Source organism: Lynx canadensis, chromosome D4 (assembly GCF_007474595.2).
Source record: "Lynx canadensis isolate LIC74 chromosome D4, mLynCan4.pri.v2, whole genome shotgun sequence".
NCBI classification, from domain to species: domain Eukaryota; kingdom Metazoa; phylum Chordata; class Mammalia; order Carnivora; family Felidae; genus Lynx; species Lynx canadensis.
In genome coordinates, this window is record NC_044315.2 from 26,403,091 (window position 1) to 26,425,601 (window position 22,511).

A 22,511-nucleotide genomic window follows, 5' to 3' on the forward strand; every position below is an offset into this window, starting at 1 on the left:
TCCGTTGCCTGTGCTTTTGGTGTCCTACCCAAGAAATCACTGCCAAGACCAATGTCAAAGATCTTTTTCCGTAAGTTTTCTTCTAGAAGTTTTATAGTTTCAGCTCTTATAATTAAGTCTTTGATCCATGTCAAGATAGTCTTTTGTGGGTGGTATAAGACAGGGGTCCAGTTTCGTTCCTTTGCATGTGGATATCCAGCCTTCCCAATACAATTTATTGAAAACAATGTCCTTCCCCCAACTGTGTATTCTTAACTGACCCCATATGTGTGGGTTTATGTCTAGGCTATCGATTCTGTTCCACTAATCTATGTGCCTGCTTTATTTGAGTACCATCCTGTTTTGAATACTATAGCTTTGTAATAGTTTGAAATCCAGAACTGTGATGCCTCTCTAGCTTTCTTTCTCAGGATTGCTTTGGCTACCGGGGGGTCTTTTGTAAGTTCCATAAAATTTTAGAGTAATTTTTTGTATTTCTGTGAAAAATGCCATTGCAATTTTCATAGAGTTTGCATTAAATCTGTAGATCACTTTGGGTAATATGGGCATCTTCACAATATTAATTCTTCCAATCCAAGAACACAGGATATCTTTCCATTTATTTGTGTCTTCTTTAATCTCTTTCATCAATGTCTTATAGTGTCCAGTGTACAGATCATTCAACTCCTTGGTAAATTTATCCCTATTTTGTTTTCAATGCTATTGTAAATAAAGCTGCTATCATCTCTTTCAGATAGTTTATTAGGTGTATAAAAATGCAACTGATTTTTGTATATTTGATTTTGTATCCTTCAACTTTCCTGAATTCACTTATCAGTTCTAACAATTTTCTGGTGGAGACTTTATATATATATATATATATATATATATATATATATATATATGTGTATATATATATATATATATATATGATCTTATATATATAAGATCATTTGTATATATAAGATTATCTGCAAACAGATAATTCTACTTCTCCCTTTCTGATTTGGAGGCCTTTTAATTATTTTTCTAGCCTAATCATTACAGCTAGGACATCCGGTATTGTGTTGAATAGAAATGGCCAGAGAGGACATCTCCGTCTTCTCCATAATCTCACAGGAAAAGCTGTTAACTTTTTACTATAGAACACAATATCAGCTGTGGACTTGTCATATATGACCTTTATTTATTATGATGAAGAACATTCTCTCTATACCTAATTTGTTAAAAGAGTTTTTATCATAAAGGATTTGAATTTTGCCAAATGCTTTTCCTGCATCTATCGCAATGATCATATTATTTTTATCCTTCATTTTGTTACTGTGGTATATCACATTTTGATTTCTGGATGCTGAAATGTCCCTGCATCCCAGAGATGAATCCCACCTGATCATGATATATGATCCTCTTAATTTGTTGTTAAAATCGGTTTGCTATTATTTTGCTGAGGATTCTGCATCTCTGTTCACACAGATACTGACCTGTGTAGGAGTGCCAACAAACCGACTCCACCTGCGGCCCTCCATCATGGTCATGTCCAAGCAATGCCTCCCTCAGGGCCCAGTGGAGGTTAATGTATGCCCTGACCAGAACGCAGACAGGCTTGCTCTGAGCTTCCCTAAAGTGGTGCACAGATGGCACCATTTTGGATAACAGGTAGAGATCCTCCGGCGCACATATGGTGCCACATTAGATAACTACCCTTTGACCTCACCACGAATGCCCCTCACTCCATAAAAGCTGTGGATTAAGGTCTGGACTGGGCAAAAAATAGCTGTGTAGCAGCACCTAGACCGCCCGCCTGCTCTCCTCAATAAGTTACCTTGAATAAAACTCTGTAAACGGTATGGAGCGGCTTACGTACTTTTCTTGGTCTCAAAGTGCCGTCTCAGTCTGGAGGATACTTCACTGTCCCATTTGAGGATGCGCTTGCTTCTTCCAGCCTTTTCGGATTGGCGTGGGTGGGAAAGACTCTCACCTGGAAACAGCTGTGACGACAGAGGCTGGGGAAGATGTAGTATCTTTGCTCCCTGGCAAGGCACAGCAGCACAGTCCCCGTGCAGCTCCGTCAGCAGAGATCAATGTCAACACTGACTCTGAGGGTCTTCAGGTGGCAGCGGTAGCTAGGGCTGGAGGGTTCCTAAGAGGCAAAAGCTTCTAGGGCCTCCTTGTTCTCCTTGAGACAGACAACGTGGGAGAGCTCTGGGCAAGGAGCTCCCTCTCAGTCCCTGGTCTAGCATGCTAGCACTCAGAGCAGTAGCACAGCTGGGATCCTGGGGTCAGGCACGTGTGGAACCACCGCCATGCCTGGTCCTAGGGCACAGGTGCCCTTGCTGCAGTGGTGGTGTCGGCTGTCAGAGCGTGCAGATCCCTTGTGGAAAACAAGTGTGGGTGTCTGGGGCTCCCCACAGTGACTCCAGCTGGTGGGGAGACGCAGCAGCAGCAGCTGCATGGGCTCAGAGCAACAGCTCCATCCCCAGAGAGTAAATGCAGCAGGCAGGACTCCGTGCAGCTCCATCAGCTTTGGTGCAGACCTGGAAGGCCTCAGCAGCAAAGGCGACTGACATCCACAGTGCGAAGGCGTCCTGGGGTTCTCCCGCTTCTTCCCCCCAGGGTGAGGTTTCTCTGAAGGAAACCCCACCCGGCGCTGCGCTGGTCTGGACTAAGAGATGGGGTAGTGCAGAGAAAACACTTCCCATACTTCGCTCTGTGGCCATCCTTGGATTTTGAGCTCTTCAGGGTTTTAAAAACACTCTTTCTCATATATTTCCATCACTTTGTGGTTGGTTATTTATTGTTTTTGCTGTGTTTGTGGGGGTGATGAGCATTAGGACCTCCTGACCTTCCCTCAAGCTGACATCACCTTCTTCAAATTCCTTTGGACTTCCGTTTCCAATGTGCCTTCTTATGGTGAAGATGACAAACTCCTCCCTACCTCCCAAGTGTCTGTTCTCTCCTTCCCCTTAGTAACAGAGCCTCTGAGGTTTTGCTAGAGGTTATTGATTCCAGCCTCCCTCACAGTGGTTATAGACATATGATAAGTTTTTAGCCAAAAGTATGGGAGGCAAAGTGGTAAACACAAAATTCCAGGCCACATTCTTTAGAAAGAAAATTGCCCGTTCCAGTTTCTTTCATGACCATTTTCCACATGTACTTGAGGAAACCACCATAGGAGATGATGAAAACAAAGAGAACTGTTTCCTTTGATGATCTGTGAAACAGAGGCCTACTGCCCAGGCTTATCTGCCCATCTTCTGGATGAATATGTAAGAAAAAACAATCTTCTATCTTGTTGCAGTATAACAAAGCGGCTCTGGAGACAGAATACCTAATTCAAATCCGGGTCCTCTATTTACTAGCCATCTGACCTTGAGCAAGTTCCATAAGCTGTGTCTCCATTTTCTCATCCATAAAATGAGTGTTGCTGGGAGCATTATACAGGCTAATACATAATGTGCCAGGCAAGAAGTATGTGCTATGAAAGTGTCTGTTACTATTGTTGCCTGAGTGACTATGGTACTGTCCTAGGTCACTCTGTAACAGCAGCTCAATTCATCCTAATTAACACAGTCACCAAATTGCCGTAGGTTCCTTTGGAAATAGCAAAAAATTACCTATTCATATTACATATATGTAGTAACCTGGGTCAACGTATGCCAATGTACTAGTAGCAGTTAGCCATGGATAAACAAGGGAAGAACTGACATTCAGAGAATGAACTATAAGACAGAAAGAAAGGGACTGAATTCAAAAAAGTCTATTGCAAACAAGAAAGATGACTGCCTGGATAGGGAGGAAGGAAAGTGCAGTTCAGTATCAGAGAGAAAATGTTTTTAATTTTTAACCAAATCTTTCAAATATTTTCCTTTACACGTCATTTTCCTTTGGTTTTCTGTTCCAGATGTGAAATGTCATTTAGCTTAGAGTGTCTGAGGCCTTCTTTTCTATTCTAATGAACAATATCAATCATTATAATTATACAATTAAAATCAGGGAATATAAATCAATCCTTGTTACTCGGTCTTCAAAATGTCCTTGGCTCATTTATACTAAAAACTAATAAAATACAGGGAAAAACTTAAATGCCTTTCAACAGGACACTACTTAGATAAATTACATTATATCTATATGATGTAACAATTACAAGGAATGAGTCAGTACTTTTTGTAAGGTTTTGGAACGTATATTCCAAGGAGTTTATTTAGCTTTTGCTATTGCTCCTTAAATGTGATCCACTTTCCCTGTTTTCTAAATGGTTTTGTTCCTGTATCTGCATACATAACCCAGGAAAGCTACTGAATTTTACACATGTATCTTATAAACAGTACTTCAAGAACTTTTATCTTGTCTAAGACACATCTTCTTAACTGACTTGCTGGGATTTTCTACATAGACAGTAATATCCTCCACAGATACTGACAGTCACTGAAAGAGTAGGCTAAAGTTAAGACCCTTCCTTTCCCAGGCTTATGGATCTGCCTAGAGCTTTCAAAATGATGTTACTGAACAATGGTTGAGCAAGGCATTCTCTGACACTTCATTACTGTGTGTGATGTTGGCTATTGATCTGAGTTGGATAATATCCAGCTTGCCTGGGAAATATTCCTGGATTGCTTAAGAAATTTTATCTGAAACTAAGAATGATTTTTATTAAATCTCTTCATGGCATTTAGCAAGGGACTCATTGGTTTTCTTCCTTTGACCTATTGTTAAATTCTATTAATTAAAATCTTAATATTACAATGAACTTACTTTTTAAAAAATAATCCTTAATTGTCATGAAAAATACAGCTCAATTCAATTTTCTAATATTTTAGGACTTTTATATTTTCGTGAGTGACAATTATCTCCAGTTTCAGGTTATTCCTACCAGGCTTTGATTTCAGAACGAAGCTGCTTCTAAACTTTCCCTTTTATCCTATGCTCTGGAAAACAAAGCACAGGAAAGTTTCTTGAAAATTAAGATCAAGTCATCAGTGTCTGGGGTCTTCACTGAAGGCAACCTCACCTGCAGATTTTCTACTCTTTAGGTCAATTTTAGTTACTCACATTTGTCTAAAATATTGTCCATTTAAATCATATTTTGAAATGTATTAACAGGACTTATCTTTTGCATCCATTTGGATTGGATGAACTTCCTCAATTTGTTTTGCAAGAAAAATAACACTGTGTTTCCATGAACTTCTCCTTTTTAGTCAATGTTTACAGTGTTATCTATCTTTGCTCTAGTATTTACGACATACTTATTATCTAACCTGTATGAAAATAATCCCTGCTGTCTTGTTTTAAACATTTGTTCGGTATAATACTGACTCTTCTGAGATGGGACTAACAGCCGTACATCTGCCAATCTATTTACTTTCAAGCTTTCCATCCTGCTGTGTTAAGAGTCTCCAGAATGTATCAGCTACTTACACTCTAGAACCCAACCTGAGATTCTTCTCCTTTTAGTCAGAGTATTTTATCCACTTAGATATCTTATTACTAAAACTGATTTGCTGGTTTTTGCTTTGTATTCAGCACTCTCAGGATTTCTGTGCATCTCTGAAGTCTCCTTGCTTTTCTAGAACAATAAATAGATCTCTTCAAGATTTTTTCTCAAGGGAAAAAAGTACATAATTTTATATAGAATGTCGAAGTGTTCACAGTCTCTGAACTCCATCCATGGATTCCTATGGTTCAATAGATCCCACACTAAAGATCCCTGTTTCAGATGTTAATTTTACATTTTAAAACCCATATCTGAACCACTATTTCTATAATTATTTTAGAAATGCAAGAATAGTGTAATATTCCTAAGAATAGGAACTCCAACAATATAAATAATATAAATTATATGTAATATAAATATTATAAACTTTAGTTTATTTGTGTAAAAGACCCAGTTTGCTATAACTGAGGATTATGTACCTTTGGCCAAGACTAGATGTATTTCAAAAGAATATTACAATTATCTAGTGTTACATAATTAATAATTTGTAATGTTTAATATAATTATTCTGCTACCATGTATTCTTAATTCATCACTGGCTGAGCTGGAGTTATATTTCATATGATTACTTCAGAAAGGATACCTGGATAATCTACTTCCATACCATTATATACCGAAGAATATGTCACCTTCACATACAGAAGAAAACTAATAAGTTTTCAGAAATCTTGAATCAGGACTATTCCCTTCAAATCTCTGTAGACGCTGCTTCACTATCTCTTGGTATTTAATGTTCTAGAGACTAAGTCTCAAGGTCAGCTCAGTTCCTTCATCAACAAATGTTACATGCACACAATCTGTGTCTAATAGATGCTGAGGATAAAATGAAGGGAAAAAACAACAGTCCTATCCTCATGGAACTTATATTCTACCTGAGGAAGGTAAAAAATAATGAAAACTGTGGGTGCCTGGGTGGCTCAGTTAGTTAAGTGCCCGACTTCGGCTCAGGTCATGATCTCGTGGTTCGTGAATTCGAGCCCCGCGTCGGGTTCTGCGCTGACAGCCCTGAGCCAGGAGCCTGCAGCCTGCTTCGGATTCTGTGTCTCCCTCTCTCTGCACTTGCCCCACTCATGCTCTTTCTCTCTCTCTCAAGAATAAACATAAAAAAAAAAGTAATGAAAACTGTGATAAACATAATTAAGCCTGATACATGAAAAAAAATGGTAAACAGAAAGAAGGTATTTTCCTTGTGTCTGAACAGTTGCTGTTAAAACCCTCCTCTCACATCTTAATCACGAAGGCTTGTTAGTCAATGTAAATGTCCATTTCTACTTTAGTGATCCATTAGTCTGAGATGAAAAAGAAAAGGAGCCCTCAGGAAAATATCATCTCTGTGTCATTTTTTCCCCATGTTTGCTGAATTCACTGCACTAGAAGTCAGTTTTCTCAACCTATGTGATTATTCTGGACACTGAATAAAGAACACTATGGGGTGTACCCTATATCCTATCCTCCTCCCAGTGTTACTACCTGCTATATCGACAGAAGTCTCCCCAGCTTTCTACCAGTTGCAACCACCACTTAAACCCCTGTAATTCTACACTGAGATACAGGACAGAAAAGGATTCTAACTGCTCCTTGACTGTCCCTCCAAATAGGTGCTACTGGCACCTCAACTTGGAGTCTGAGAAGTTGCATTTACAGAAGGCTGAGTAGGGAGTTGATGCTCTTCTTTAATATATTCGTATCTCCACCATGTTTGTTGCATGTTCCATATTTGATTTTGAGTTGTTTTGTTTTGTTTTTTTAAGTAGGCTTCACGCCCAGTGCAGAGCCCAACGTGGGGCCTGAACTCATGACCCTAAGATCAAGACCTGAGCTGAGATCAAGAGGCAGTCACTTAAGGGACTGAGCCATCCAGGCGCCCATGCATGTTCTGTTTGTTTCATAAGAATGCTTCTTTTACCTTGTTTTCACTTTTGGTACAGCTCTTACCCTATTTTTAAAGTCTGTGGTAATTTAAAATGCAATGGGAAAGAGAAATTAACTGTTTTCACTTCACGGTCTTACTCAAGTCCCTGACTTAGTTGTAGATTTTTAAACCTTTTAAAGGAAGTTTCTGAGTAATCCATTTTGATATTTTGTGTGGACTAAACTTGTACTTTAATAATAAAATGTTTTTTTAAATAATATCTTAACAGTATACTCTGTGGCATATACCACTAATAAATATATATCAAGAATAATAAAATTAATTATAATTACCTGGAAATTCTCTTAAATCATTTATTTCAAGTAATTGCTTTTAAATATAAAACATCTTCCATTTGTTTTTGCAAAAAAGTAACTGACAAGAAAATACTTTAGAAATTCTATCAATAGCCTAGACTACATTCTCTTTTCCATTTTGCTAGGTCTTAACCCCCCCAAAAAAATCTTTTTCCCCACATTAAGAAATTAAACTCTTACTTCTTTTACTATGTTCTCAGCATTGTACTGAAAACGACAAACAGCCAACTTCTGATCATTTCATTATTTTCACTCGGGTAAGTCATGTGCAAGTTTTACTTAGCATAAACCATAACATTTTTGGCGATTAGGTATTCTTGACTTTAAAAGAATGAAGGCTCATCAAAAAGTTATAAACGTAGGCCCAAATATAATTACCTAAACATTTAATGTTACGTTCTTATCCTTTGAAAATTTATTTAAACTATGAAATAGTGCTCCTATATGTAATGCATAAATTTTTCAAATTCGAATTTACATAAATGTAATATCCACACTACTTCCCTTAATTATCAGACTTCAATTTCTTACATTTAAAGAAATATTTAACTAAAACATATATGAAAGTTTACTGTGTGTATGTAGGCCTTCTTTTATTGAGGAACTAGAAACAAGAAATAAAAAGTCAACAGTCACACAATTCCAAGAACCACTGAAAGCCAGCAGTAAATATGTCATCTTACCTTCAGGGGGTAAACTGTAAAGCTGGGCCACAGGCCCAGTCACAGGAATAACTGGCAACTGGAAATGGAAAGAACTTTTAATCGTTGGGAGTGGCAGGCGATTTTTAGGAAAACACTTCCTCATTATTAGACTGGAGGTGTTGACAAGAGGATCAAGGGTCCTAACTGCCAAACATTCCTGTTTTTTAAGAAAACAAAAAAAGAAAGAGAAAAGAAAAAAGGTAATATGCCTTTGGTGAGTAACTGAACCAATTTTACATTACTTCATAAAGTAATACATCAATAAATTTCAAGAGACAAATATCACAAAAAAAAAAAGTATTTTTTTTTATTATAAAATAGCTTTGGCTATTCAGAAGGGTCTCTTCATAAATAAGAACTTCATATGGCAAATTTAGTTAATACTTTTCTCAAAATATTTTAACTAAGCAAAAATCAGTACCATCTTTGGCACCAAAGTCACTGAAGTATATCAACCCCTTTTTACCCCTGGTTTCAGTTACCCATGGTCAAGTCTGGTCCAGAGCCAATGATCTTCCTTCTGACCTAAGGTCAACTGTCAGAAGGTCAATATTAGCCCTAATGCTACAACACGACATAACTACATCACTCACCTCCCTTCATCTCATCACACAGGCATTTTATCATCTCATGTCATCCTAAGACAGATGAGTGCAGTACAGTAAGATATTCTGAGAGAGAGGGACCACATTCACTTTTTATTACAGTATATTGTTGTAGTTGTTCTATTTTATTATTAGTTGTTAATCTCTTACTGGGCCTAAGTAGTAAACTTCATGATAGGTATGTATAGTATAGGAAAAAACACATCATATATATAAGGTTGAGTACTGTCTCAGGTTTCAGTCATCTAAGCCAGGGGGTCTTGGAATGTATCCCCCACAGATAAGGGGGGGCTACTGTGCCAAGTAATATTTATGAGTAAAATTTATAAATATAAATATTTATATTTACTTAGCAAGCCTAGGGCATAAAATAAAAATTCTTTTTAATGTAAGGGAAGAAGGAAAAAAAAGCATTAAGTAAAAAACACAGTAAGAGAGGAAGGTGTAAGAAATAAAAAGGAATGTGCATTAGCTAAGCCTGTCTCAGAACTGTATCAGTTATCATACAATAGCACCTCCAATAAGCTGGCTCTTCAGCTTATAAAAAAACAAGTAGCCTGAATACCACAGTTTTAAGTTTCAATAGTTTTAATTTGCTGTCCTGGTATCTGATCTTGAGAAGGGCTAATGAACAGGGAATTTGAATCTGTAACATATAACACTATTATTATTATTATTACTGACAGCTGGCATTTAGATAGCACTTTGATATCCCATAAAATTTTCAATACAAATTTTCACATCTAGCCTGTAGAACAGATGAGAGATTAAGGCTCAGACATGTTAAGTGACATAAACAAAGCCACTCAAATCTTCCTAATATACCAATTATCCATCACTGTCTATATTAGGAATAGTAAATACAAGTGCATGATTGATGTGGAAAAGAAAAAGCTTAGGGTAAACGCAAATCGTGTGTTCAGATATCTTAACTACTGCCACGTAGAAAGAGACTTGTGTGTAAGACCAAGAGGGCACAACCAAGATAATGGCTGCAATTTTCAAAAAGTCAGATTTCTTTCTAATAATTACAACCTTCTAAAAACAAAAGGGTTGCACTGTAACATCCCCATTGCCCAGAGCTGACAGTCCTCTTGCTAAGCCTTTTGTCAAGAAGGTTTATGGTTAAGCTGGCTGGCAGGACTAGGATTCCTAACTCCAGGGTTCACTTTTGTACCTTCTCTATGTAAAAATGCTCTATCCAGAAGGAAGACATTGACAGCACTCAGAGGCAACAGAACTATCTTACCAGCTGTAAAGGATCCATAAATACCTTATGAGGGGAACATGCAAAACTGAGTACAGTCAACTGCACATCTTAGAAAACATGGCTATATGGAGTCCCTTCCTGCCCGGTGGATGGATTTAGACATACATCGTCCTTTTTACCTATGAGGAAAAAATCTCATATTGTGGAGATATGCACCGGGCACTTTCTCCAACTCACTGTGAGGTCACGTGAGAAATGACTGCACCTTTTGGTTTTCAGATTTTTTTCTTAAACATATTTATCATACTTTTGTGAGTATTTATAGAAATACTAACTTTCTTAAGAACGAAATATTAACACATAACCAGGAAGAAAACAAAAAACTCACTTGTGAAGTGTTATAGAGAATTTTCATCCCATTGGCATCTATAAATGCTTTTCTTCCCAACTTGATGTTTGTAACACTTTTTAAACTCTGTAAAATTCCTTTCCGAATGAGCATGTTTCTATGCCGGTTATCATGGCGGTGCCAATCTACATAAATTGTTAAAAGGACTTGGACATATCCTCTGTCTACAGCTCTCCTGGCGTTTGTTTCTTTAACAAAAGAAAATTGAGAAAGAATATTTTTTAAATGACAAGAGAAACTGTTTGAATAAATCAAATCAAAAATACCGCTACAATCTTGTAAGGAGTTCTTACAACTTTTTTTCCAAAAAGAAAAAATATGTAGGAGCCACACATTTAGTCTTTTTATCTAACAAAATAAAAGGTTCAGATGACTACATTTTCCAGAAACCTGCCCAATATAGTGTTTTATGGTTAATAAATATCAAAATATCTTTAATACAATTAGGGCTACATCTTTTTAAACATGAATACTAAAGTTTCATGTAGTTTAAAACTTAAACCAACTTTGATTACAGTGAATATATAAGCCCTTACCTTACTAGCTGTGAGTATGATTTTGTTAAAAGACATTATCATTATTGTAAGTCCTATCATAAACCTTGTGTTTCCACTGAAATTACTCCACGGATTGTAGCTTCAATTAATACTATAATACAGTATTACAATCTATATGTGTTTCCAATGAAATCAACTGCTTCAATTACCCCCACAACTATATAAATATCCATGCAATAACAATGGTAAGTTAAAAATACTTATACAACTTGGGAGCGCCTGGGTGGCTCAGCCAATTAAACATCAGACTCAACTGCAGCTCAGTCATGATCTCACAGTTCCTGAGTTCGAACCCCACCTTGGGTCTGCACTGACAGCACAGAGCCTGCTTGGGATTCTGTCTCCCTCTCTCTCTGCCCCTCCCCTGTTTGCTCTCTATCTCTCTCTCAAAAGAAAAAAAAAAAAATACTTACACAACTTTTAGTAAATGAAATGTAAGGAGCACATTACTGCTTTCTGATCATTAATTGTTTAATGTAATAAAAACTACATTAAAGAGCTTTTTTGTAAATGGTCACTTTTACTGGGGTAGAATTAACAGAAATCTACAAAGTTGATCTACTTTATTATTTTTAAAGTGTTACTATTTTAGATTATTAACCAAAAGGGTACATTTCACTAGAATAGCAGTAGGGGAATCCTATCATAGCAACATCCTGAGCCACCCATCACCACATAGGTAGGCCATTGATAAGAGCACAAATAATGTGGAATACCAACCCATTGATTGGTTGGTATTTAATTATTTAATTACTTAGCTTCTTTAATTACAAAGAAATTCCAATCTCTTCCTAAGTTTACCGCCTGCCTCATGGCATAGGCACTAAGATAACAGTAATGTTCTGCTGCTTTTAGTTACCTGAAAGAATTACTACAGCTTCCAAATGTGCTAATACGTACCTAAAACATAAAGATACTGAGATCAACAAACTTATTAATGCCCTATCAGAAGGCATTAGAGAGCTGGAAGAAATTCATGTGGGGAGTGAAGCCTTCTTGTGTAAAAGCTTTAAAAACCTCTATTGTGTCTTGAAGAGTTTGTCGGCCAAAGCTGTGGCTATTTACAAAATCAGTTCAATAGTTTTGACTAACAGGAGTTTCGTGTACTTTAAGGGAATACATACTTTGTTTACACCACCTGGAATATATAAGCCTTTCCTTTCGTTTACTGTCTGTGAATACGATTTTTCTTACAAGACATTATGATCACTGTAACACCTATTACAAAACGTGGTTTCCACTAGAATTCCCAACAGCCTAAATGGTATTTATATGAATAATTTAAATTCTTTATAAAGATCAAATAAGAAACCTGCCCATAATTCAAACACAGGTGCTGAGTGAAGAGAAGTGAACAGAGCTATCTGCAATCTGCAACTGAGCACAACTAAAAAGTTTAGTAAAGGGCTTTTTATTCATGTGTTCAGGATACCTAATTCAAAATCAGCCTATGCCTCTTCTTCCCTCTCTGGTTAAAAGAAATTCAGGTTCCCCTTCAGACTGCAGCATCTCATCTATACTCTAGCGATGGCACCCAAGTGCCTGTCATTCTGCACTGGGCATGAATCCAGGTTCTTTGCTTTACACTCACTCAGGCTTATTACGTAATCTCATTTACCCTTTTAAAGTAATTACTGCGCCCTCCAAAAAAAGCAGTTAAAAAAAAAAAAAAAAATCAATGGGTAAGAAGTTCCAAAATGCCACAGCGCATTTAAAAACATGCAGTGTGCTACTAAATATGCATTTAAAAATATGCGTGTGCACTATCCTTCTAGTGCTATGTGCCATATGAAAACATGTTAGATAGGAACTAGACTCATCCCACTGGTCGGTCACATTTTTACCTGATGGGGTAAAAGGATATGTTTGCCCACCATAGTCCCTTGAAGGAAGAGGGAGTAAAAGGAAGAATACGTTTAAAATGGAAGATACAGATTTCAGTCATCTTAACCAATTCCTACAAATAATTGGAACTTATGAGGGCTTTAGTTTTTACTGACTTAGTGATTTTGTCATCAGTGATTCTGAAAATTAGTAAGCTTCGGTTTTAATAGCTATTTTAATCTATTCTAAATCAAAAACATATGCCTATATTAATTTAAAAATGAATCTTTAAATAACAATTTGAACCACAAAGTCAGGGCACAACAAAGCAAGGCTACAACTATCTTTGAAATTAACCCAAGTATTCTGATCTTGGTCTAAAGTTTATCCTATCAATATGGAAATAAAGCTACATGGCTAATCTAATTGAGTACTACACATTTCATTTCAAAGATAAACGGTTAACTGAATTTTATATTCTCTGGTATGTAATACTAACCACCTAAGTGACTTTTTAAATAAATCATTACCAAACACCAGATTTTCAAACAATTAATCATTTGCTACTGTTCAAATGAACAACTCTGGTCATTCAAATCTAAAGGCAACCTAATCGTACCCTTGATTAGACAGTTTTGGGGGAAAATAAGATAGAAAGCCACCACACATATCCTTAGGACTAAATGTTACTGTGGTCAAAATGTTAATTTAGTCAAGCAAAGAGACTGGAAGTGCTAACAAAAATTACTAATTAAAAAGCAGATACTGAGTATCTTAGAGAAAATATATAATGTAGATAAATTACTTTCCAAAGGAACTGTATCATGAGACACATTTACTCCAAATGCTTAAATTCTGAAGATCAGAAAACAGTTGCTTTAGTTTGTAAATGAATTTAGCAAACTGTAAATTTACATTAAGTCACTTTTTAATGATATAAACTTGAATTTGATAGAAATAAAATTTCTAATAGGAGGTTTCTACATGAAAATCGTGTGTTTGATATAGTAGAGACAGTAGTTGTTCGAAATATTTTCATAGTAAATATCCTCAATACCATGTTACCTTCACTTTTTAAAAGACAATACTTAGGTAATATTCACATATTACTTTCTTCTGTTGACAAGATTTTATGTTTACATAATGAACTTATAAAAAAGGAACCCCATGTACTTGAAAAAAATTCCATAACTGTACTGAACTATAATATATAATAGCTCAATAAACATGAAATGACATAGCTAGGACATATATCGATCAACCATATGAAAAAAGCAACTTGACATTTCATTATCACAAACCAGCTTTATAACTACAGACATAAATCTACATTTCGAGTTTCTTTAACATAGTAGAATACTTGGAAACAATAGTATCATTAGTATTTCTAGTATTTAAAAACTACTTGATTTTAGCAATGCAGCAAGAGTGTCTAAAGCAACCCTGTCAACGTGAGAAAACACAAACAACAACAAAACTAGTAAAATTAATCTACAATAGTAAATTCAGACATCTTTTCGATAAGTAATTATTATCTATTCCAAAAGTCATATCTGTTATAGTCAATTACATATGGTCTTTCTCTGTATGGACCTCTCCCTTTAGGTTAAATCGAATAGGAGGAAGATTGAAATATTAATAGGCAAGCACCAAAAAAATATTTTAAGGAAGAAAATTAACAACATTATTAGTCTTTATATCAGAGATTAGATGAACAGACTCAATTACTGTACTTGTATCTGACCCTGACAGTTCACAAAATAGCAATATTAAGAATCAGAGGCCTTGATTCACAAAAATTTTAAAGAAGTGTTAACACAAATAAAATTCTTAACTACAAACTCTACAGATGTTCATAGTTACCTGACTTAAAAATTATTTTAGCTCTATCACACAATAATCCTAATATTTAAAGTGATAACAAATGTAAACTATTTTTTAGAACTGGGAGGTTAGGGGAGAAGTATGAGACGTTTAGCATTTTTCAGCCATAAGGCATCAAAGAAAATAATGAACCTAATTAATACCTCAAAAACTCTTACTGCCTATTAAAGGACAGAGGAATTGCCCAGAAACTTAAAAGTACTTATATTTTCTTTGAACATAAATACTCAAATACACACAGTAAATCACTGCCATATCAGCTTTAAAAATACACAGAACATCACTGGGGAAAAATTCCTAGAATCAAATACTTTTTTAAATAAGTTACTGAAAACTTGGCACTTGATTTCAGTAACTTTAAAAATATAAGGCTACATACAACATACAGTACCTCTTAGTAAGACTTCAAAAACTATCATTAATTTGCATAAAAATATGCACTTTGTCAAACTTAAGCACGTCGCTCATCATTAAGCATTTGTTGAATGCCTACTAGACACCCAGAGTAGCCAGTTTCTTCATTGGGATCAAATCAGCAAACTTCTCTCTTCCACACTTTTACAGTCTAGATACTGTGATAGAATGTACACACCTGTGAAAAAACTACTCAAGAAATGAAAACCAGAAACAAAGCAATGAAGGAAAAGCTGCACACATTAGTGTAAAGGCAACACGGAATGCCCAGAGTATTTGTTTAAAGGTAAAGAGCACAGCTGAGTGGGAGACTGAGGATGGATACTGGTTCATGGTAAAATGTGCAGCAATGATCTAGGACTAGGCACAGAGTAAGTGCTCATTTATAATAAATGCTCATTAACAGCCATACTTTGGTTTATTGACACAAATAAAGCAACGATATAAAGCTTAAGATGACATTCATAAAAAGGAAAACAAAAGTATATGCTTTAAAAAATGCTACAAATTCGTACTTGTTATTTTCTCAAAACAATGTGAAGTTTTCATAATGGTGAGTTAAAATTAAATGCAAATTATAAAATTACATACTGAATTTCATAGCACTAAATCATCAGTAAGAAACTTTCCATAACCTCATAATTACGTAATAAATGTACACAAGACTGTAAAACAGAAATAAGGATGGCTTTGAATTGGTCAAAATTAAAACACAGAACTAAAGGGATACTCCAAGGGAAATGCCAATACAAAGTACAAAATAGAAAAGAAGAGCTGATAAGTGCCAGAAATTATTATAGGTGCCTCATATATGTGTTTTCTAGTTAATTCTTAAAACAATCCTGGTCCATAGAACTGGCACATTTTATGGATAAAGAAACCAAAGATTTCAGAATATAATGTGCCTAGGGTCCCATAAAACTAGGTGCTATGAAAAATGGTAATACAGGCCTCTTGTTGAGAAAGAAAATTATGAAATCAGAAATACTGGTTTCCTCCAAAAAGATGTTTGACATCCTAACCCCCCAGTACCTCAGAAAGTGACCTTATTTGGAAACATCGTCACTGCAGGTGTAATTAGTTTTAAATGAGATCATACTGGAGTAGTGGCCTTAATCCATCATGATTGGATTAGAAAAGGGGAGACATCTGAAGACAGACACACAAGAAGAGAACACCACGTGAGGAGAGAGGCAAGATTGAAAAGCGGCAGCTACAAGCCAAGAAACACCAAAGACTGCAACAAACCACCAGCTAGAAAGCGGGGAAGGATTCTCCACAAAGGTTTCAGAGGGACGCAGTGGCCCTGCCAAAAGGGTGATTGTGGACTTCCAGCCTCCAGAAACTATGAGACCATAAATTTCTGTCATTTGAAGACAAAAAATTTGTCCTAGGTCTTTGTTACAACAGTTCTAGGAAACAAATACAATCAACTTAGCTGCAATCACTTGCAATGACTTAATCTACTGTTAAGTCTTTATTCAAAATATAAAAATCCTACAGTACTGTTAGAGAAACAGTCCTTCTTTCTTTGAACCAAATAAAAGTGTCTCTGACAGTTTCTAATCCTTAAATTACATGTGTTTTGGGTTCATGTTTATTTCTTCAATACTGACAAAACTGGGATGTGAACCCAGTTCTTTCTGCTGCCAAAGCCCATCATGCTTGTTCCACAGCTGCACTACATTAAAAGAAATTAGAAGTGGGGCGCCTGGGTGGCGCAGTCGGTTAAGCGTCCGACTTCAGCCAGGTCACGATCTCGCGGTCCGTGGTTCGAGCCCCGCGTCGGGCTCTGGGCTGATGGCCCAGAGCCTGGAGCCTGTTTCCGATTCTGTGTCTCCCTCTCTCTCTGCCCCTCCCCCATTCATGCCTCTGTCTCGCTCTGTCCCAAAAATAAATAAAAAACGTTTTTAAAAAAATAAAAATAAAATAAAAGAAATTATGAAGTTCAGTGCAAAGTCCTCTTGATGTTTTTACAAATGTATTTAAAAGGTTATTTTTAAACCTTCAGCACAAAAAAATTCTGGAATTCTCTGACACGGAGAAGTCATACAAATTTATAATATAAACTTACAAAAGAATTTTAGAATAACAGATTTATTGAAATGCACAGTTTATATTATGTTAACTGATTAGAATTTTTCAGTTTCACTATTTTATACTTCCTCATATATTTTCCCAATCTTCCTATGTCCCAAACAGAATAATACAACCAACAATGAATGGCTTAAAAAGCTGCCTATGGCTTATTCCTTTAGGAGCAGTAAAGGAAGAAAGCTTAGCTCCAGGTTCTCATGAAGTCACATTTCCTTTAAATTAGGGGCTCAAACCTTATCGGGACATTCAAGAACCCACTGCGCCTAAGTTGCTTCCTTCTGGATTAACAGTGTGTATACTAAAACCTAAAATTGGAAACGGAAGGAAATCCTCAAGGGCCGCACTACCGTTCAAACATAAATAATAACCCTAATCTTACTCCTCTAAACATGGAGCATTATTTCAGAGGAGGAAGGAACAGCAAAACAAATGTCTATATGTCAAAATTTTATAATTAAGGGAGAGACCCTAGATTATTAAAATGATAAAGACATCGAGATACTGATGCTCAGCCAATGAATTGTTTATGTTTTTAAAGTAAAAATAAAGTAAAAATTTGTTTTTTTGTTTTTAAATATAAATACAGGAAGGAATGAAGGGATAATTTAGGTAGCTCTATTCCTTGCTTAGAAGTTTATACCCACTATTTCTACATAATTTGGATATATTCCCATATTGGATATTCTAATGACATTTGTGAAATGTTCTGTTTCTCCTAGGAACATTTTATATTAGATTGCAACTGGTTAGGAATAGCCTAATGTAGACTTTAAGAATGAGATCAAAACATGAGATAAAAGATAATTAAAAAGGTACTTAGGAGCGCCTGGGTGGCTCAGTCAGTTAAGCATCCGACTTCAGCGCAGGTCATGATCTCGCCGTCCATTGAGTTCAGGCCCCACGGTGGGCTCTGTGCTGACAGCTCAGGCCTGGAGCCTGTTTCAGATTCTGTGTCTCCCTCTCTCTGCCCCTCCCCCGCTCACGCTCTGTCTCTGAAAAATGAATAAACCTTAAAAAAAAAATTTTTTTTTTTAAAGTACTTATAGGTCAAGGGGAGAAGAAATGGGCATATAAATTAAAAATAAAGGAATATACTTTTAGTACTAAAATTCACTCACACCCTCATTACTACATTAGTATCGAAACTAACTACACTGCACTCATAGGCACCTGTGATCATTATAAGAATCATCTCGGGGCGCCTGGTGCTCAGTTCGGTCGAGCGTCCTGCTTCAGCTCGGGTCATGATCTCGCGGCTTGTGGGTTCAGCCCTGCGTCAGGCTCTGTGCTGCCAGCTCAGAGCCTGGAACCTGCTTTGGATTCTGTGTGTGTGTGTGTGTCTCTCTCTCTGCCCCCTCCTCTGCTCATGTGTGCGCACTTGCTCTCTCTCAAGAATAACATTTAAAAAATTTAAAAAGCAAAAAAAAAAAAGGAAAAAAAAAGAATCATTTCATTAAATCCTCAAACCAAACTTCTGATGTAGGGGTCCATGTTACCATTTACAGACAGGAAACCGGGGCTTAAGTAAGGTAACCTACTTCGTACCTAGAGCCAGTCAATGGCCTGCAAATCCAGTTCCGCCTGCCTCCAGAGCCCACTCACTACACTACACCAATTCTGTAAGTTGGCTTTACTAATTGTGATACAACCATTTTCTTTGTTTTGTTACATTTCATGAGATGCTCTAGGACTGTGTATGATCTCTGGCATAAGTAAATAGTTAAGACAATCCCACCAAACAATATTTAATGAATAATCATATGCACAAGTCAGCTCCATTTTCTAAAAGGGTAAAAGCTGAAATATTTTGACCTTTATTTAAAAAGAGTGGAAAGACTGGAAATGTTCTGAACTTATTTGTAAAATTTGGTAAAATAGTTGATGTGGATAAACTCTTTCTCATAAAAGAACCATAGCTAATCAAAGTAGAAAGAATGAGAAAATTAGAAAAGTCACTATTCTGCAACCCCTAAAGAAATAATGGATCTAGACAGTGTCATGAAATACTGCTAAATTATTAGGTGGAAAGTAGAGCCATCACCTAAACTCAGTGATCTCAAGTGGTACAAACAGAGTACCCAGCACATCTGAAACCTTTGATCAGAAAAAATGAACCCAAATCTAATCAATCCTCTAGCTCTATCAGTCTACAGGAAATTCAAGGGACATACCTACATGTTAAAGGACCCCAGGATACAGTCATCTTAATCCAGAATGTTGGGACAACCTACAAGACATCACCCAGGTTCCTTCAACAAATAAATAAACAGAGAACCACAAAACAGGGAACTGTTACTGATTGTTAAGATTATGAGACACAGCAATCCAAATAAAATGTACAGATCTTATTTGGATCCTGATTGGAACAAGTCAACTGTAAAAAAAGACATTTCAAAGACAATCAGAAAGTATCAGGGGCGCCTGGGTGGCTCAGTCGGTTTAAGTGTCCAACTTCTGCTCAGGTCATGATCTCACAGTTTGTGGGTTCGAGCGCCCCGTGTTCATGCTCTGTGCTGACAGCTCAGAGCCTGGAGCCTGTTTCAGATTCTGTGTCTCCTCTTTCTCTGCCCCTCCCCTGTTCACGCTCTGTCTCTGTCTCAAGAATAAATAAAAACATTAAAAAAAATTTTTTAAATAAAGGAAGTATCAGATGATATTAAGGGATTATTAATATTGCTGGACAATGAAACAATATTCTGGAAACACTAAAAGGAAAAAGTTGTGTCTGATGATAATCATACTAAAGAATTCACAGAACAAATGTTACAGCCAATATTTGCTTCAAATACAGAAAGAAAGAAAGAAAAGAAAGAAAGAAGAAAGAAAGAAAGAACGAAGCGATGGACAAGGAAGGGAAGCTGAGATAAAAATGCCAATGTTGGTTACTGCTGAAACTGGGTGGTGGGTACATCACAGGGTTCTATTCTAGTTCTGCACAGGTCTGTAATTCCTCTAGTCTATTTTTGTGTAGGTTTGGAAATTTCCTAAATGTGACAAGGAACAATGTGTGTGTCCTGTTTGGATTCTGATTCAAACAAACCCATTAAAAAAAAGGGCATTTTGAGACAACAGGAGAAAAATGAACACAGAATAGATTTTAGGTTATATTAAGGAATTAATAATTTGGTTGAGTACGATTTTAGTATTTTGGTTATTTTTTAAGTCCCTATTTAGTAGAGTTAAATACTGATTTAGGGAAAAATGATAAAATATCTTGGATTTTTTTTATAGAAATATATATATTTGAATTGCATATATGAATGAAATATACGAATGGCATCTGGGATTTGCTTAAAAATACCTCAGCATAAATAAAAGTATAGAGTGGGATTAAATGGCAGAATGTTGATAACTGTTGAATCAAGTAAGTGATTAATAAACCTAATTCAAGATAATCATTCTAATATAATATAAACCCCAGGTATCTTTGAAAAACTCAATACTTTTTTTAAAGAATATGGCTTAAGAAAAAAATACTAAATATAACCAAATAACTGGAAGCTGCTTTCATTTTTGAGGCTGAAAGACCTACAAATGAATAGATATATTTCTTGGAATATACATATCTCAAGAAAAAAGAAAAAAAAAGACATTTTGCCAAAAAAGAAATGTATAAATTTAAAATATGTTCAGATAATTGTGAGAATGAAGGATGCAGCCACTGAAAGACTGCAAAACTGGGTAGGGGATATAGTAGGCATCCAATAAATGTTTCTGAATGAATGCTACTCTGTCAATGAGGTTTTTCCTCTTTCTAGTATCTAGGAATGTTCTACATCTAATTTCCATAACACTATATTCAATGACTTTAAAGCTTTCTAATTTTGATACACCTTTGAAGATTAAACTTTATATTTTAAAAATCTTTATCATAATAAAATCACTAAGAACTAAGAAAGGACCCTCGATACAATATAACTCAACCTGCTGGCTGTGCAGATCAAGAAGAGGCCCAGAATAAAAAAAGATAGACCTCTATTTATACTCAAAGCATTTACTCACTTCATGAGACCCGAATTCTTCTTACTAAATGGTCCAATGATTTTAAACAGCAGCTCCACAACTCCATTTTTCCCTAAGGATACTGAATTCACAGCTAGGAGGGAGAAGAAAGAATGTAAAATGATGTTAAAACCTCAATAAATAGAAATGTGTATTCTTGGTAATACATGGCCAAAAACATACACAAGTTCTGTAGCAGATATGAACTCAAGGCCTCATGACATCCACCTTAGCCAATCACTTGAAGGGAAGATTTGGTTGGGGGTGGGGGGGGAGAGGGGGAGGCAGTTATTTACTACCTTACAGGGAAATTATGAAAGAAGTTATATAAAACAACACAATGTTACTACAAAACAAAAATAGTTTTAAATTGCTCTGTTTGTTTCTTCAATAAATTTAGAGAACTCTTAAATACCAGGTCATGGAGATTCAAGGACAAAAACTGAGAACACAGTAGAGAGGAGCATGACAGTAACAATAAACAAATCATTACTACATTATTTTCTAAATAACTAAGAGTTGTAAGCTGTTTAGGTTACACCTGTGTGGAGCCCCAAATCCATAATGAAACTGAAGGTATCTCTGTAGAAATTGATGCCTGGGCTCAGTCTTTACCAATGAAGAGGAGCTAGCAAGGACAGGAATTGCTGTAAGGGAATGTCTCTGGAGACAGGGATAACACGGAAAACAGAACAGAGTCCGTGAACAGCACGGGTATAAAGTCACACATTAAAAGATAACAATATCAGGGGATGACTGGGTGGCTCAGTCCGGTTGAGCATTCAACTTCAGCAGGTCCATGATCTTGTGGTTCCTGAGTTGTGAGCTGCAAGTCAGGCCCCATGCTGACCCTGTGGAGCCTGCTTGTAATTCCTCTCTCTCTCCCTCTTTCTCTGCTTCTCCCTGTGCGCATGTGCTCTCTCCAGAAATAAATAAATATTTAAAAAACTTAAAAAAGCAAGATATAATACCAGACAAAGCGTATCAGTAGGAAGATGAGGTAGGAAAAGAAGGTAACAAACTATAAAGAGCCCCAGAAGTTGTTAATTTGTTCAACTACAGGGAATTGCCCAAAAGGAACAACCAATCAGACATGCATTTTAAAT

General features: G+C 36.2%; 1 protein-coding gene across 7 annotated transcripts in view; it reads right to left on the reverse strand.

Moving 5' to 3' along the window:
- AGTPBP1 (ATP/GTP binding protein 1) overlaps positions 1 to 22,511 on the reverse strand; it is a 199,873-nt gene that overhangs the window by 88,302 nt on the left and 89,060 nt on the right. For all 7 annotated transcript variants that reach the window (XR_003964299.1, XM_030293983.1, XM_030293980.1 and 4 more), the window contains exons 8-11: positions 21,406 to 21,499; positions 14,414 to 14,451; positions 10,607 to 10,815; positions 8,383 to 8,560 (exon numbers count right to left, since the gene is read on the reverse strand). Coding sequence is in view for 6 of the 7 variants with exons in the window: in XM_030293983.1 (XP_030149843.1) it covers positions 8,383 to 8,560; positions 10,607 to 10,815; positions 14,414 to 14,451; positions 21,406 to 21,499 (519 nt within the window). In the remaining variant the exon portion in view is untranslated. The remainder of the gene's footprint in view (positions 1 to 8,382; positions 8,561 to 10,606; positions 10,816 to 14,413; positions 14,452 to 21,405; positions 21,500 to 22,511) is intronic.